This window comes from Diorhabda carinulata, chromosome 4, assembly GCF_026250575.1.
Source record: "Diorhabda carinulata isolate Delta chromosome 4, icDioCari1.1, whole genome shotgun sequence".
NCBI lineage: Eukaryota > Metazoa > Arthropoda > Insecta > Coleoptera > Chrysomelidae > Diorhabda > Diorhabda carinulata.
This window is the reverse complement of record NC_079463.1, coordinates 31,943,740-31,962,458: the sequence shown is the minus strand read 5'-3', so window position 1 is coordinate 31,962,458 and position 18,719 is coordinate 31,943,740. Positions and strand designations below refer to the sequence as shown.

General features: G+C 31.2%; 1 protein-coding gene across 2 annotated transcripts; it reads right to left on the bottom strand.

The window, feature by feature from the left end:
- Window positions 1-488: 488 nt before the first annotated feature.
- On the bottom strand, window positions 489-18,682 carry LOC130892839 (transmembrane protein 132E). 2 transcript variants are annotated; one of them, XM_057798504.1, is made up of 18 exons: window positions 18,108-18,682; window positions 14,153-14,416; window positions 13,590-13,849; window positions 10,605-10,951; window positions 10,381-10,539; window positions 10,118-10,322; window positions 9,919-10,062; window positions 9,659-9,861; window positions 8,342-8,654; window positions 8,091-8,282; window positions 7,848-8,036; window positions 6,753-6,957; window positions 6,003-6,160; window positions 5,523-5,950; window positions 5,248-5,457; window positions 5,019-5,191; window positions 4,044-4,216; window positions 489-3,988 (listed from the first exon to the last, which is right to left on the bottom strand). In XM_057798504.1, the coding sequence occupies exons 1-18, from the start codon at window positions 18,154-18,156 to the stop codon at window positions 3,974-3,976; spliced, it is 3,687 nt and encodes a 1,228-aa protein (XP_057654487.1). In that variant the 5' UTR covers window positions 18,157-18,682; the 3' UTR covers window positions 489-3,973. The 2 variants fall into 2 exon arrangements, with proteins under 2 accessions (XP_057654487.1, XP_057654488.1); XM_057798505.1 differs by lacking the exons at window positions 13,590-13,849; window positions 14,153-14,416; window positions 18,108-18,682 and adding an exon at window positions 11,696-12,002.
- Between the last annotated feature and the right edge of the window lie 37 nt (window positions 18,683-18,719).

Sequence of the window (18,719 nt, the reverse complement as noted above, 5' to 3'; positions counted from 1 at the left end):
TCCTAGGGTACCTTAGGATACTTTAGGGGTAATTTTGACGAGGTTGGGGGTTTCGTGCCCATTGAGACTTTTATATTCAACTGTCTTCGAACTAGCGTTGTCCCAAGTTTCAGAGAAATTGACCGAAACCCAATTTCCTTAGGGTTTAAGGATTCAACCGAACACTGTTGAAATAAATCAGATGTTTTGAGGTTAATTGGCGTGAAGTGTACCAGTTGATTATTGGGGTATACAAAAAACAGTGATATCTGCAAATTTGTAATTATGAAACTTATTTTTGGGAATTTTACCAATATTTATGTGTTTATGCATAGTATGAGGTTGTACAAAAGATTAGTTGAAGTTACAATCAAAGACATGACTTTTTTATAGGTTAGAATCGAAGACATGCCTTTTTTGTAGGTTAGAATGAAAGAAATTTCAAACAGTTGTTTCAATTTTCGAATTTGAGGAGAGAATAGTTCATTTATTCGAAATAAAACAAATAATTCTACTTAGGCGAGTTTATATACAAAGAAATTTACATAAACGCTATTTAGTAATACATTATTTAGAACACAAATCTTAAATATTCTTCAGTCAGGGGGAATACACAGAATGTAGTTATTTACACCATCATATTATACAAAAATTTACAAATAAACTAAACTATATATATATTTACTGCAAACACACTTATTATTCTTATATCTTCTAAAGTACGAATTAAATATTTGTTGCATTTTTTTGAATTAATCAAAATAAATTAATTTTTACATATCAACCTAAACCATTAGGAAGATGTGTTAATAAAAAATAACAGAGTCTCAAAGACTTCCAATACTCATTTTTTTGGATTTTTTTGAAGAAATAATTTATTTTCAAATTATTTTATTAATCAAATTATATATTTGCAAAAATAACAACAAATATTTTTCAAAGTACGTAAACATTGAAATATTTCGTCAATAATTCCACATAGAAAATAATATTTCAAGCGTCTTCGCAATTAGCAGACAGCGGAATACGTTTATTTAATTTTTGAATAAGAAACTAGGTTGGAGGAAACCAACAATGCAGAGTATTTAGGATTTTATGTGGGGTAATTATTTATTGGGTGACACACACTTACCCAATGCTGTGCATCTATACCTAAAAAGATTTTTGTGTATTGCCTCTAAAATATTATATATTAGCACTACTTCGAGGTACCAAATCGTATATCTGGAATGGGTAGGACGTTTGTACAGTAGATGTCCTGCAATATTCACACACAGAATCTACAGTTATCGTTCTCTGCCATGATTATCGTCTTAAGATGATATTTGACCAATTCGAAGACTTACCACCAGTTTAATGTCATTTCTAAACATCTCCAGAAGATTTTCAGACTTCTTTGATGCCGTGATTATCATTCTCATCTGATCCTTTTGCCAGCTATTCAGTTTGTTGTTGATCTCATCTCATGGGACCACATTAGGGCTTCGGTCCATAATATAGAGTCTCATGCCCCTTTGAATTTGAAACAGATTTTTTTGTAAAATGGTAATTAAAATTTGGTCAAAAGCTGTGGCTGTTGAAATTTTGTAACGAGGCTAGATGAATTATTCTTCTTTTCCCTGTGACAAAGCGTTGACTTAAATGACTACACAGCTATGGAATATCAAGGAATTTTGAAAAAAAAGTTTAAAATTAGTGATAACGGGTATTTTATATGGAATGTTATATGAAGGATTAAACTATAAAATAATCTTGTATACAGTATGGAATGTCAAGAAAAAAATCCTAAATACTCCGTTACAACCCGTATTTTTAAATATAAAAACAAATACGCAGAAAAACTCAAATTCAAAATGATGTGAGAATTTTTATTGCTTCCAAAATGTCATCCTAAAATATCTAAAGTAAATACGATATGGTGGAATTGACAAGTAAATCGTTTAAAATTTCATATTTCCTTGAATTTGAGATTTCCTGCGGGAAGATAAGTGTGTTGTTCATAAACTAGTAAAAATACTGGCTAACAAATAAATTTTTTGCAATTAGAGTTTCATTTGTTCATATTTTTAATTAAATTCAATCAAGAGTTGACTTTAACCTGAAATTGGACAATATTTAAAACGTTAAGTTGGTCCTTCGAGCCGGATATGAACGAAATAGTGGATTTTAAGTGTGTTAGCGAGTAGTTTTATTGTACAGCGGTCAAATATGGATGTCTATAACTCTAATTACAAAAATTTTATTATTTAAATCGAATCAAAGTTGATTTTCACTAGTTTATTTAACGTTTTTAACGATAAAGCATTTTGGAAGCTGGAAAGCGTTTTAGGATTGTTCGTAACTATTTGTGCATTAATATACTAGTGAAAACTCAGTATAAAAGTGAGTATATTCTTTTTTTTTTTTCAAATAAAGCTTCATTATTTTGACTAGAAAAACACTAACGGCTAATTTTTTTTTGATCACTGCAAAAATCCTCTGAGAATCGATCCGACTTTCTACTCTTGTCACCACCTTTTTAAAATCATTTTTTTAACAATTACCGGTTAAATATAGTGGAAAATTAGATTTTTACCAAAACTCTCGTGATTTTTTCGTTTATTAAGATTAGATTTTCACTATTATAGATTCAAAATATCTGACAGGAAATGAAAATCACCCCTGGAGTTATGGTAACTGTTTCCTATTAATATATAAAAGTATACATAGATTATACACCAAATTATAATATTGAGAACACTTAAAAACTAATTTATTCATAATTTTTTAATGGTTTAAATGATTTTTGGTTTTTTTTTCAATTACAAACACAATACTTGTTATATTGGTAAATTCAGTATGTATTTGTTCCAGATGATGGTCTCTCCGATATCTTTTTGTAAAATTTGTCCAATTAATTGGTTCAAGGTACCAATAATGAAAAATATGAGTGGGTACTGACCCAAAAATAATTATAAATTTAGGGCAATAACACCAAAAGAGAATATATCAAAAAGTAAGACAACGGAAAGTATAAAAGTAAATACGAAGAAAAATGACAAAAAGGATAATCTTTTGACCACTAATAGGAATAGTACAATGATTTATAACAAAAATGTTGAATAGTATATGAAAGGAGACGAAAATATAAGGTAAGGGAGAAAAATAATTGTCTAGGGATAAAATGGAACTTGGAAAGAGACCTTTTCGAAAACTGCTAAAAAACTAGAAGACAAAACCTAGGAAAACTATTCCTAATATTATCAGAGGTGAAGAAAAAAGGAAAAATAACCAATTTTCTTGAGAAGAAGATACAAATAAATTGATTTTTTTGGACAAAACTGAGATATTTGAGATATACTCGTATGTACTATTCAACAACTTTTGCATTTTTTTAACCAATTATAAGGTTAGGTTCTTACAAATCCAAAATATTACTGATTTTATCTATAACAGAGTACTGCTGAAATATTTTTGTTAAAACTGGGTTCAAAAGGCGACTAACATGTGAATTTAATAAGCCAGTATCCGCATACTTCTTTTTATATAAATTATAGCTCTTTCACTGTTTTTCTAATTACTAAATCAGATGATTGTTAAAATTTGTTACATTTCCAAACAGTAGTTTGAGAAAAAAAATAACTAAAGGTTATTATCAATTTAAAAAACAGACTTTAGAATATTTTGTATATAAACTCGGTTAATATCTAGCAGCCTTTTTAGCCTTACTGCCAAAAAAATTATATAATGCCCAACAGCTAAGCAATATAGGATTTTTATATTTGGATATTGGCTAATTAATTCAATTTATTGATCAATTAAGTCAGTCTTGTGCATTTTTAAGGTACACAACGGCGATTTAAGCGTACGACTCGCTGACGAAATCGAAAAAATAGTCGAAACTACATGTCGGATTCGTTGCGGGATAATGAGGATGTTCATTTAAAGCCGCAGCTTTGTATTGCTCGCTAAACGAAAGCAAAATACCACGGATCTTTGCAATGATCTCTTCTACTCAGGCATTCGATTCCTACAATACAAATACCGTATTAAAAAATTCTTAACACAGTTAATCGATCAATTACCTTGAGATTTTCGAAATACTGCATGATTTGATCGTAATCCATGTCTAGTTGCAAATCATCGAGACCTGGTAGCTCCATGGATTTATTACCCGTTTCAATATTTGTTGCATCGACGTTAAACATTGGATTGCCCACTATGGTTGCTGTTTTTACTTCCGTGCTATTTCTATTACCTGCAATAACAAAATATGTCAAAAAATTGAATTAATCAAACGAACAAACCAACAACCGGAAATGTAGAAACTACTAAAATTGTTTGACTTTGGCTTCAATTCTTGTTCATTGCTGCTTCTCTCCACTCGATCATTCCTACCTCATTTATATCCTACTCGACTCGGCTTAGACGCCTGGCATGAGATAAGTGAAGCCATACCTTGGGCGTGTCACACCAAACAATTGCTCCAACTAAATAGGCGCGAAATCCGATTAGTAACCGGACGTTTACTAGGTCATCTACGATGCGGAGTGCCGCTGGTGCACGGAGGAGGATGAAACCACAGATCACGCCATCTGTGAGTATCCAGCACTCACACGAGCGCGGTTTAAACTCTAATGACATCAAAGAATTCAAGCCAAAGCGCTTGATCGGCTTCTCAAAAGACATCGGTGATTAATGGCGCCAAGTGGGGCCTATAAGGACTATGTACTCAACTACTAAGAACACATATAGAAGTACTACTCTATTTTTTACTGCAATTGAAAGGTTTTTCGTTCTCAATGTTTTTGATAGTGGTCCTACCTCTTTATTACCAAAAATCAAACACACGGAGACTTCCAAAAAGGTGATATGAGAACTGGAGCTTCAAGTCTCAGCAGGAGGTTAAATATTCGAAATGAAGCTAAATTTTAGCTACGTCAAAAATGGGATCTGGGCCCGTTGGTGAGTTGGCGCATTTCGGTTTGGCAAGTGAGTTGCTCAAGCGGTATGTATCACACGTACTGCCATTACGGTATACCATCTAACCAAATACTTACTGGGATTATTTGAATACTGTACAAACTCGATATTATCGTCACGTTTTGGAGATTCTTGAGGTTCGTCGTCAAATTCAAATATATCTTTTTCTGTACAACTTTCTGTATTTTGCTTTGGAACGTTTACCTGAGTGGGTATTTGGGTTTTCGAAAGTGGTATATCATCCGATAATCTAAAATTAATTAAAACAATTAAATTTTTCTTTTTTTAATAGTGATAACATCAAACCTGTGTTGATTAATTTTGTCTTGATTCTTGTTACGGTGATGGTGGTGATGTTGAGATTTTTTAGGAAGAGGAGAATCAGAAGAAGTTGTAGAAACGCTTAAATTACGGTGTGGAGGTACAGGCGGTTTATAATCATCATTCGAATTATTCTTATTATTATTATTATTAGGGGAATGTGATGGTAACGGTGGCGGTGGAGTCGGTTTGTTCCTAAAAATCAATTATTTTAAACCTAATCCTGCAGTTGATTAAAATAATTAAAAAAGTTTACAAACCAAACTTGTATATCTGTATCGTTATCATTGGAAATCTCAACTTTTTGTCCACTTTCTTTCCCTCTGGAATAAGTTCTGCTATCGATCTGCCTGTTAGAATTTCCGTTATCGGTAGCCGGTAGTTCTATATGCGTGGGGTTACTGAAACTGTTCCCCATAAGAGAATCGTCCGGTTCGCAATAATTCATATTCAAAGGATTCGTAATGATCCTCATATCCGTAGTGTTGTTTACGTATTGTGATGGCGGTTCTATGGTAGCTCTACCTAACCAGACCCAATCGTGAGCGTTGGTGGTAGATTCTTTCGATTTTTGGTTAGATTCATGTTGGATTATGAAATTTGTCGATGTTGTATGAATACCGGGTGAAATATTAGGATTAATCGGTTTGAACTTCGATGCGTATACAACACAGGATACAACAAAAACCTGTAAAAATCACAAAATCAGTACATACTCCGAATAATTGTTTATTATTTACCAAGATGGCGCAACAAAATGCGGCAAGCAAAACGTACATGCTAATTTCTAGAGGAGTAGAATGATGCGGTGATAATTGACGAGATATTCCTTTGTTTCCTTGAAATTGTCGTGCTAATACGTTAGGCTCATCAGAATTTTCCAAATGAATTGAAGAACCTGTAAAATAATTTATACAATTTCACAAATATAATTATCGAAGTGGAATTGGAGACATCTAACGTTGGACTTGGTTTCTGCAATTAAAACATCATGTCTGGACCCCGTAAGGACAATTCTAGAAAAGCAGAACTAAGAAAAATAGAGTGGCTGGGTCACATATAGAGAATACCGGATTTTAGAGCACCAAAAAAAAGAAGGAATAAGAAAGAAGGAACACCAAGAAAAAGATGATACTAAAAGGTGATGGATGAGCTAAGAAAGAAAGAGAAATAGAATTACTCACAACCTATGGACCTGAAAGTCCTGTGAGTAGCACCTAAATGTATATAATCTGTTTGGAAACAAAAAGAAACACCATTAAAATAAAAATTGATGATACTGAGAAAGACATTGAAGGACAATAATGAAACTGTAATGTGTAAAATGTACTACACAGTAAATAGGACACAAAAATATGAACGTTAACAAACTAGAACATATATTTAAAAAAATAGATCAAATTTCAAAGACTAAAAGGCAGATTTTGATGGTAGTTTGACGTGTTTTTTTAATAGTGAAGTTTACAGTAAAAAATATTTGATGCTCTCACCTTTCAGGATATCCTGAAGATCTGAAAATTCTCTAGCCTTCGATGAACCGTAACTACCACCGTCATTTTGTAAAATGTCAGGTCGATGAAGATCAATCGAACTAAAATCGACGTTAATAGTTGCAGAAGCCGAAGCTAAGGGTCCTGTAGCCTTAGTTTTCGGTTTACCGCTATTTCTACATTCTTCCGCTAATAACAAAGTCACCTAAAATAAGAAAAATCAACTAATAAAATGATCGTTAATGAAATATTGGACCCATACCGATTTGTAAGTTGAAAGTACATATTTACCCTTACAAAACCTTTTCAAAATGCCCAAAATCGATTAATAGGAACATAGGGTGAAGATTAACATAAATTAATGACTTGAAAAGTGAATTATTATATGTATCAATTAAAACACATAAACTATAAAAATTGAGTACAATACCATTTAGTCAATATGGTTGAACCCCATTAAAAAAGTGAAATACCATCCCTTACTTTCATTTACATGATTCATGGTAGCTAATAAAAGAAAAAAATGACTCAAACCCCATTTGATAATTTAAAATTGGTCCAGACTTTTATTCGGGAGACTTAACAAGCGTGGTAATCCACCAGACCTGAATCCAATTGAAAACTTATGGTATTTTCTTAATAAACATTTAGCCGAGTTAAAAAATGATAACATAAATTTCCACGATGATGAAGTTAAGAAAATTAGGGCTAAACCAGTGGAAAAATACCAAGATGTGATAATGCTGATATTTTAGAAAAAATTGTTTTTTCCATTGATCCCAATTAATTAAACCAGTATAGTATTGAACACGCCATTTATGGTACCACCGTTTATGGTATTGCTACACCACCACTCACAACTACACTGTCTAACATGTGTTTTGATTTCGAAGTTATCATCTTCAGAGACCGAAGTGGAACTTTTTATCATGAATATCACCAACGATTCCAGAAATTCCTACTCCGGACTATTACAATTCCATTAATCAAGAATTAGAACCAATATTTTCAATTTTCAATGTACTACTTTAGATGTTTTTGGCTGTATAAGATGGTAGATGTAGAAGGTACAAAGAGAGAAGGTGAAATGTATACCTGCAATAGATCTCCGCTACCTTCTCCAACAGCTATTACTCTTGGATGATGAGAAGCGACCATCGGAGCGAAAGCCACCACTTCAGGATCTAAACTTTCAACTACTAGATGATAATCAGTATCAGCAATATCCCTTAGAGGAGTTTTCTGTCTGTCAGAAAATTCCAGTTCAATATCCAGTAGTCCTTCCTAAAAAAAAAAGATACTTCTGTAGAAAATGTGATGAAATCTCGAATTATTTACCTGATATTGAGCAGTTAATTTCCTAGTGATACCGGTTTCGGCCACATAAACGTTCTCCAATGAACTATCAGGAGAAATATTAAGTTGCAGTCCGGAAACTACTTGTACGTAAAGTTTGGTTAAACCAACTTTATCATTACCGACTCTAACTTCTTTCGAACCATAAACTCTACTAGTTATCGGTGATAAAACCTGAAAAACGTTTAGTTTGTAGAATGGTGATTAGATTATTGACGTTCAATTTTATTTACCTGTACTTCAGTCCTACCTACACTTCTACCTTGTAAAATCCTACCGTGTAAACTAGCTATTCTCGGATCACTAACTCGTAACCACGGTAAAACCAAATCGGTTACTCTCAGGAACGTTCTTCTGTTTATTAAATAGCTTATGTGTCCTGATGAGTGATCGGATGCTAGGAAACGTGCGTATACATCAACAGAAGTTTGTTGGTATCGTAATCGACATATAGGTTTGTCCACTACGTTACCGGTTTCATCGATTGATGTAACACCCCAGTTACTATCCAAAGAACGTCGCCTTCTCTTCCTCGCTTTAGACATACTAAAAATATAAATATAATTAGAAAAATAATAATAACAGGATAAGTCCGGGGTGGGGGGATGGCACTTTAAGACTCGAATAAAACATTGAATTTATATAGAAAACTAGCAGAGGAACCCTGTCGAAATAAATCACAGGTTTAGTGGTATAGAAAATCTATAAGGAAAATTTTTCCAACATAGACTGTAGATTTCTATTTTCTATATTGAGAGACTTATTTGACTATTAAACATGGGGTGTATATAGATTAAACTGACGAAAAGTCATTGCATTTCGGTTTATATACCATCTAATACCGAAATTTATCAAGACATTGTCACTATCAAGCATTTCAAAATTGGGGTCTACTTCTGCTTTATTCATCCCTTGACTTCTAGCATAAGACAACCCTTCTGATTTCCTCAATATTCCGCTTTTTCTGATGTCATATTAAATTTTTAATTGCTCTGCATACTTGAATACAACAATTCTTGGATCATTGATAGTCAAAGGATGTGGCTGCATGTTTTTTATTTGCTTGCTCGGTCTTTGTCTGCACTAAAGGTTAATGATGGTTCCGTATGTCCCATTGTTCTTCTTTTTAGTGTTTTTAGTGGTCTATTGTTAATTAAAGATGCTCTATAAACAATCATCCCGTAATTTTGTACTACTTCCAAGACTTTTTTTAAATCGTCTTCACTCTGGGCACCCCAACTAGCAACCGTATTCGGTTTATATTGATTAGATATCTGCGGAAAATATTTAAGATTAAAAATCAATCAAAATTACCACATTATTTTTGCGACCAGTTAATATGTTAACCCTCTAACTAAAATAGAACGTTTGATTAAAAAACAAAATCAAATTACTTACATTTCTATTATTTATAAGATAAAAATCCAAATTGCACGTTCCAAAACGAATTAAATTAAAAGTAGTAACATCGAACAGAACTTTTTATCTATTTGTATCTTTTCCATATGACCATTTCCCCAGGAATTTCAATAAAAGCAATGTTTACTCACCTAGGATGATAATCCGGTACCCTCCATGATTTCAGTTGCGATAATCTTGTATCGGCCACATATAAATCCAAAGGAAACTCTGGCATCCATACAGTGAATTGAGCTATCCCAGTATATGTACCATATTTGACTATAACTGAACCATTTTCGGAACCCCTAGCTTCACTACCATCTACGTAAACCGAACCACAAGACGATGAAACCTATAATGAACAATATAATTATTAAATAAATAAATAAATAATTATTAATTGAATAACCTTTAATACGCTTTCGTCTTCAGAATGACAAGATGACTGAAAAGTTACATCGGCAGCTTTACCAGCTTGAGATACAATAAATACTTTCATTGTTTGGGATACTTGGAGACCTGTTAACACTGCAGTATTCAATACTTCCCAATTCTGAAATAAAAATTGTGAATATTTTAACTGGAATAGAAATTTGATTGTAACTTACTTTACTTATAGGTACGACTGCTTGTATATCGTCTTTTTGTATCTCGAAACGTGTAATCAATTTTCTGATATCCTTACGATTATCGCCTTCAATATCCTGATCTTGATGAGGCTCATATCTAGCCGACCAAACAATTTTACTACCATCATAGTTTTCAGTAGCGTCTTCGGATATTTCGATCAACCACGAAAACAATTCAATGACACTAACAAAATAATTAAATTGATTTGAACCTGTATGATGAGATAAGATAAGGTACTTACTCTCCTGGTATTATTGCTGAATTAGTATCTGGAGGTTCTTTTCTGATTAAAGTTACAGTTGCGCTTGTATGTCGAGGATTAATATCAATGGTAACGTTCCAAGGTATGCCTTCGATTGGTACTGCTTCCAAAAAACGAACACCGCTCTTCATTCTTGCTCTGAAATTTTTAAAAATAAAGAACTCACTACTATAACACCATCACTCATGAATTCTAACACTCACTTAACAACAATCGCGGTCATCAATTTGGATTTTTCCCTATCGACAAAAACGGGCACATAAATCCTCGACATTGGAAACAGAGGTGGATGGGGAACTAATATTGTAACGGCATCTGTTAGTTTCAATTCCTTATAAGCTCCTTTAGCTGGTACTAGTTTAACGTTGCCTAGTGTAGCTGATGGTTGTACTTGCATCTTCGGATGACAACCTTCTCCTTCGTCTGGCCAAGGTTCCAGTACCGAATATGCGACTTGTACTAATCTAGGGGGTGTTTTGGTAAGTTTTCCTGGCCTGCCATCCTTATCAGGTGACGGTAGGGGTGGCCACCACGAAGGTGGAATGGTAACCTTGAAATTTAGACAAAATTTCTATATGCTATTTCTAGTACAGTGTTCATATTAAAGTTTAGGTAATATTCTTTGTACGAAGATATATTTCAACATATTTCATAAACTTTGTTTAGAAAAGGTTCAAAAGATGAAATATTTATATATTTACATATATATTTACCCTGTTTAATAATCAAAAGTACTAAATTTAGCAAATAACCCTATACGCCAACTTACAATGTTGTAAATACAGTGTTCTTATTAAAATTTATGTAAAATACTTTGTAGGAAGATATATTTCAAAATATTTCCTAAACTTTGTTAAGAAAAGGTTCCAAAGATGTAATATACATATATTTACATATATATTTCCCCTGTATATTAACCAAAAGTACTAAATTTAGCAAAAAAAACTTTAGACTAACTTGCAATGTTGTACATAAAGTGTTCTTATTAAAATTTATGTGAAATACTTTGTAGGAAGATATATTTCAAAATATTTCATAAACTTTGTTAAGAAAGAGTTCCGAAGAAGAAATATACATATAAATTGGCCTTGTATATTAACCAAGAGTACGAATCTTTCAATTAGAGATAGAAATTTTTGCTAATAAATAAGTTTATTTTCATTTTACATCAAATTTTACTCATATCATTTATTAGCGTAAAAATAGTTTATAAAATGAATATTATCACTTTAAAACAGTCTCCTACTTCACTGGTTCAAATGAAAACAATATAACTTAACCTAAAAATACTTACAGATTAAAAATTAAATTTAGATTGATATGATCTAAATTTTTGAACACTAAATACGCACGATTCATAATTGTACTAAAATCCACAAAAAGTGTTTAATAATTGAATAAACAAAGTTTATATACTGAAATATGCACAGCTATTAGCATTTCTAGTCACTGGTAAAATTTCTTAAATTGACGCCATATTGTGACGAAACTACTATCCCGCGGGTAATACATATGAGTTTCCTCTGTATTTTTAAAATAAACAACAAAGTTCAAAACAGACGAAATGGACATAATTTAGAATATAACTAATGATGACATATTTTTATATTAAATGATCAACATAACCTTATTGTTTTATTTTTACTCAATTCCCATACTATTTTTGAAGTTTTGCAACGTTCTTCAAATATGCTATCATAATGGCGTCCTATGACGTGGATCAATTTTTAGGAACTATAGTTGCAGTGTTGCCAGATAACACAATTATCGGATTTTACCATAATTTTCTAATAAACAATGAAATGTCATAATTTGATAATTACCACACAATTTTTCGAATGTTTAATTTGGGTAAACGATTTATGATTTTATTTTTCGATAAATCGTCTTGATTCCAAGTCTTTTTTGATAGAAAATTAGTTAAAAGAAGTGAAACATTCGACCGAGATAGGTCGAAATGTCAATTTTCTATCTACCTATCAAGACGATTTATTGTGAAAAACGCGTTTTTTACGTCATTCATTGGTGATTCACACGAATGGAATTTTTAACATTGAGTACTTCCAAGAAGATGGTTTGTAGCGCCATCTACTATATAGTAGAAGTCTAACAAATACGGTGAGTCCAAAACAATGTTAGGCCATTTTTCGGATCGCATCATTTGAATAAACATGGTTGTTAAAGTAATAAAAGTGCTTAAAATGCTCAAATTTTGAAAAACCGGTAAAAAAATCAAACAGGGACCGATGAAGAGAAACGCGATTTGAAATGTCGGCCATATTGTCGCGGTGGGCAAACACTTTATTTCATTTGTGTATAGATAATTGATTTTTTTTATTAAAATGAATACCTTTGGTCAAAAAACACGAATATAAAACACCAAAAATAACCCTAATTATAATGTAAAAAAAACAATATTTGCCCCCCAAGAGAATATGGCGGGTGGTAGTGACGTCATCATAAAAACAAACCGGAAACACAACCGGCATCAAATGACGTTGAAATATTTTTAAAGTAAATCACATAATTTTGGCATCAATTTTATAAAAGAAACGTGGCAACGCTGTATAGTTGTGATGGATTCAACATTGAAAATAAATTGTACAAACTATAACATTAACTGTGTCGGTTTTCCAAATGGCCGACGATAGGGTATAATGCACCCGCCTCATCCCCTCAATTTACCCGTTTCCCCGTATGAACAAAAATATAAAAATAATGAAAACAATAAAAAACAAAGAAAAAGTATATATATTTTGGTTTTGGTCGTTCGTTTTACCTTCCAATGAACCTAATCCCACCCAAAATATATCCAATGAATGTTCTCTTTTCACATCAACTCTGTTTATAACCTCAAATTCAATAAAAACATAACCTAATTAAAAAGGCAGTTTTACTACCAAGTTAATTGCTGAATTTATTAACAAACGTGAAATATTTTCCAACATATATCCATTAATAAAATTGCAATACCACAAATCATCTTATATACAAACAAAAAATAAATAAATAACTGTATATATTTCAAAATTTATGTCTTTCCTTTAAAATGTAAATCCATAAATAAACTTGTTTATAAAATTAGAAAGTGATAACATTTTTATTAGAAATTTTATTGGAAATCTTTCAAAATTTTGTATATTTCAATTTGCTGCAAAAAAAATTGTTATAAATAAAATGAAATTTACCTGAGCTAAACAAACTCCGTCTTCCCCATCTGGACTGCAAGCCGCATGTAATGGCGTCCTATTTCCCATAGTAGCGTGAAGGACGATACACACTCTTTGATGGTGTCTCGCTAATAACACTTGTCGTCTGCCTCCTGGATCAGTACCGGTATGAAATAGCACTCGTAGTACTGGAGAATCTCTTGGTATTTCGTCCCGGACAATGTGAGCGGACATGTCAAGATGGTGAGTTGCTTGGTCTTGTAAATCAATACTAGGTCCTAAAGGATTCATCAATTCACTCCAAATACAAGTTTTAAAAACCATATGAACTTTCAGTATCAGTTTTTTGAAAATTATGTTAACTAATTTAATTATTTAATCAAAATAAAACATATCTACGGAACTAAAATGAAAAATTCGTTTATAATTTAACAAATAAATAACCTAATATTTAAAACTAGTACACTAAATACCTTAAAAGATGGTTATACATAATTTCGATTTATATATTCCAATAAATACGTAATTCTGCAAGATCAAAACAAATCTCCTAACCTAAATCTATCAGTATCAACACTCACCTGAGGTATTTACAGGTAAAGGATCCGGTACGATGTATTTCGCCGGTACAGTTTGTTTTGTACTAAACGGGCCATAAGTAGCTCTAACTGAAATCGGTTGGGATTTTTGGAAAACTGTAAATTTATCAATCGATAAAGGAACTCCACTGCCCGTAGCTGCATTGTTTATAGTTTCTGGATTGGAAAAATGTTGACGTGTTTGTTGTTTTATAAAGAAACCACCATCTTTGTTTTCGAAATGAACATTGACACATGATGAATAACCTTAAATTGGAATACGGTGCTGTATTTACAACAATGAAACTATTAAAATATTTCAGCGAGGAATTTGAACGTTACGAGGCATTTGGGATTAAAATAGCTTTCAATTGAGGTTAATAAAAGAGAACAACAAATTCCGGACAAGCATATTAGACTCATTTTTGCTTCATAGCCGATACTAGTTAAATAATAGTAAAGTTTATGTATTCTATTGATGATTCCTGGTAGTAGTTTCTTCGTATAATAAAATAAAATGTTTTTATAAGTATTACTCAGCGAATTTTCCCTTATATTTAAGTTACGTGCAAATAAAGATTATTTAGATATACTTAAACACGCATTAAATATCGATCTATTATTTCGGCCACGAAAGTGGCTTTTCAACTTTATATGAATTATACTACGTGCTTAATGTATAGAACAATAAAAACGCACATAATAGTTAGGAAAAAATCACCAGAACCAATAAAAATAGATCAATTTGTTGTGAATTATTTAACAATTTACAATGACGTCACGCTACGTTGCCAACTCAACTTCTAGATTGCTAGAAATAAATATTTCACTTCACTGTTTTTTTTTTAAAAGTTTGTAAAATATTTTTGGTCGGTAGTGTACAGAATATATTTACCCTTGTTCATTCCAAGAACATTAGAAAATAAGGGCTTATAAGTTTCCATTAATATTGACATCGAAGCCCTTATAGAGGGTGTAACATAGGGGTTGGGTCAGTAATTTATTCAAATATGATAAATCTATTTTTAATAAAACGAAATATTTGTTTCTTTTAACCCATCAATTTTTACGTCACATTTGGTAGTTTCAATTTTTTTCCTTCATTGTTTCTTTTGTCAATGACTCATGTACTAATTTATCGATTATTCTGTAGTATAGAGGGGAAGATGAAATAATATCAATTACAATAATTTTTCTTGTAGATACATTCTCCTTGAAGAGATAGGGATAAACGAATATAGGTATAATAGAATATCAACCGGAAATAGTTTAAACCGCTAATATTAAGGAAGCCATTTTTCTCGAGGATATATTTATAGACATGGCAACACTTGAACTCTTCTAGAATATCTTAAAATATATAAGATATACCAAATTATATTTATTATTTTCACGTTACACAACCGAAATATTTCGAAAAACCTATTTTTACCCCAATTTTTATCGAAACATAACTTCTAATCTATTTAGGGCGTATAACCAGTAGGTTCATTGTCATCGTAATGTAATTAAAAAAGAAGAAACGCAAATTTCTAATATCATTTCTAACCCCAATTTGCTTACGATTTCGTCTGTATTTTTATATTGATTATTCGATATTTAGGGATAAATTCCCTCGCTTTCAATTATTTGGCGTATTAAAACGAATTCAATTAAGGTACATGTTAAATTTCAATATATGTGTCATAATGTTTTTTGTTAATAGCGTTCAGTGAGAGTGAGAATACAACGATAAAAGCTTTTAATAATAAATTAGTTCAAGTGGATTGATATTTAAGTCAGTTTAACAGGCGTGTTTGATAAATTAAATTACACTAGAAAATGGATTGATAAATAAATAACTTATTTCAAAGCATAAATTTAGTTATACTCTGAATTATAAACAACAATTTAATTATATGAATATGTAATACTGCTAAATTAATTATTATCTGTTTTATCATTTTTATTATCTAATATTGTGTAATTAATAATAAACTTATTACGAAATTTAGATTAACGATTGCATTTTATATTATCAACAGAATTGTACATTTATAGATGAAACCATAAAACAAAAGTATTTACTATCTATATCAAACGATAATAGGTTTATTTCTAGAGAAATCACAAAGCAAGACACACGAACAGAATAGAAATGACCTAATTTATTTCCTTTTCTCTGATTTGTGATTTATTCAATAATCAAGCTATTATTATAAAGGTCACTATTATTAACTAGAACAAAAATATCATGAAATATTCAACACTATTGATGTAAGATTTAATGTAGACCTATTTAATGTCTTATATTGCTTAGTCCAGTCTAATATTTATAACAAATACTTTGGAATCAATCAATTAGAAAGAATTTTAAAGAAAAATAATAAAAAAGGTCATAGGGAAGATATTGATAGATCTAAGATAAGAGGACAATATTGAGTACTAGAAATTGCAGATTAGAGTGAAAAAATATAAACAAAAGGCCATTAAAACTTCAAAAAAATAGAAATTGAAGATTAGACGTGGGAATTATGCCTAGCGGTATATTTGCTATAGACTAAAATTGGTTTAAGAGACAATTGGAACCGGAAAGAAGAACCTGCTGAAAAAACAACAAAAAAAGACATATAGGAATAAAAGTCGTGACAAAATGACATGCACATATGGGTTTTCTCATATCTTGAAAAAGTGATTTTTGGGGCAGTTTGTATCTATTTTCTACCCTCCTAATGAAATTTAATATTTTTAGTAATCAATGTAGGCTGAAATGCACTTATATTGAAAACTGCAGGCTTGTCTCTCAGATATTCATTTAAATCCTCATTTCACTCAACCGAAATGAATAATGTAAGAAAAAATAACTATTTGAGAACCTTAAAACATGTTTCGAGTCTCGTTTTTTAGCACATTTCGGGTGATTTCATTTATTGCTTGTTTCAAATTCACAATACTGTAAAATATTTGCAGAAATCAATGTCATTGTCATCTTTAAATTCTTGATTCTGTGTTGTGTGATGAATGAGTTTCAATAAACGATGATCTTCATATTGTCCCATAAGCTTAATATTATCTAGTATTTGAACCTACTTAAATTTCCATTTACGATAAAGGTTTTATGTTGTACTTTAATCAAATTGAGCCTCGTTTTGGAGTATTATATGTCTTTAACGATGTTACACATATAAATAGTCAAATCAATACATATAAATATGATGAAAAAGTTTGAATAAAATTCTAACAACAACCTTTATATTGTAAGTATATCTGGTAAATGGAAACCACTGTAAAAACTGATCGATTTTTTGACACATTTTCCAAGCACATGTAAGTAATGCAATTTTATTCAATTTACTTGATTTTCATGAAAATATTTCATTGCAAACTATATAACTAGATACCTAATTGAAAATCCAAAGCATATATTCAGCATTGTTTATAATCACTGTTTACATTTCTTGAAATACTTTAGAAATACAAACAAATTATATGAGCTATTAAATAAATAGCTTTATTAATTAGTGCCAGTTTACTTTAGATAAGATACTTCTTTTGATGTTTTATACTTTAGTTTACACAAGAAAGTAAATTACCTACTTCGTTTATTTAAAAAATCAATTTATATCAAATAAAATTTAATTTCAATATATTTCATATCGGTTCAAACCCTGTTCAATATGTTCGTATTTCCAAATAGGGAGGGTTGACCCATTTGGATACATTGGTTGTAATGGCTTCAGTTAAATGGCAACCAAAGAGACATATAAAGATATTTTTCAGCTAGATATACCCTTCCCAATTTCCCCTAGACGGGGTTATATCAATATTGTTGACAACATGACAACCTATATTTATACACCTGCCGTAAAAGTGAGGTTAAATGCATTTTAATTATGTATAACTTGTTATAGTAAATAAAAATACACCTAAGTGTTATAAACAAAAATGTAGTATTAGTAATACAGGTCATCGAACTTACCAATTGTAAATAAAAATACCCAAGTTGAAAAACGTATTCCGTCTTTCATACTTTTAGGATTTTTCGAGGATATCCATATCAAATCCTCTAAAATAATTTAAGTTTGATTAATAGGAACACTTCGTAAGCGTAATTTAATATTATGTGGGATTGAACATCACTGTTTAAAGCACCGAGAGAATGAATGAACTACTTTCTTTTGGACTAATTTAGGAATTTGATTCCAAACTTTTCACTATTACCAAAAAGTTTCACTAGCCCTTTAGGATAGTACGAAAAAACCGGACATATTATATAAAGTTGAACTCCTTGCCTTAAAATGCTCATAACACACGACGATTATTGACCGGGAATCCACTGTCTTGCGCCGCCAGACTGCCCCTCCCCTGTTTTCAGGGTCGCATTAAATATTTTTCATCCCATCTCCCATCAAACTTCCTAGAAAATTATAGGGCATTCATTGCAATGGAGATCGACATTTTCTACAGTGCCGTACTTTGTCCATTATGTATAATTATTCACGTACCACAACTAAAATTATTTTGAAATACCAATAAATGTAATTATTATGAAAATGATCAAGAGGAAATGTAGTTTTATGACGTGAAATTT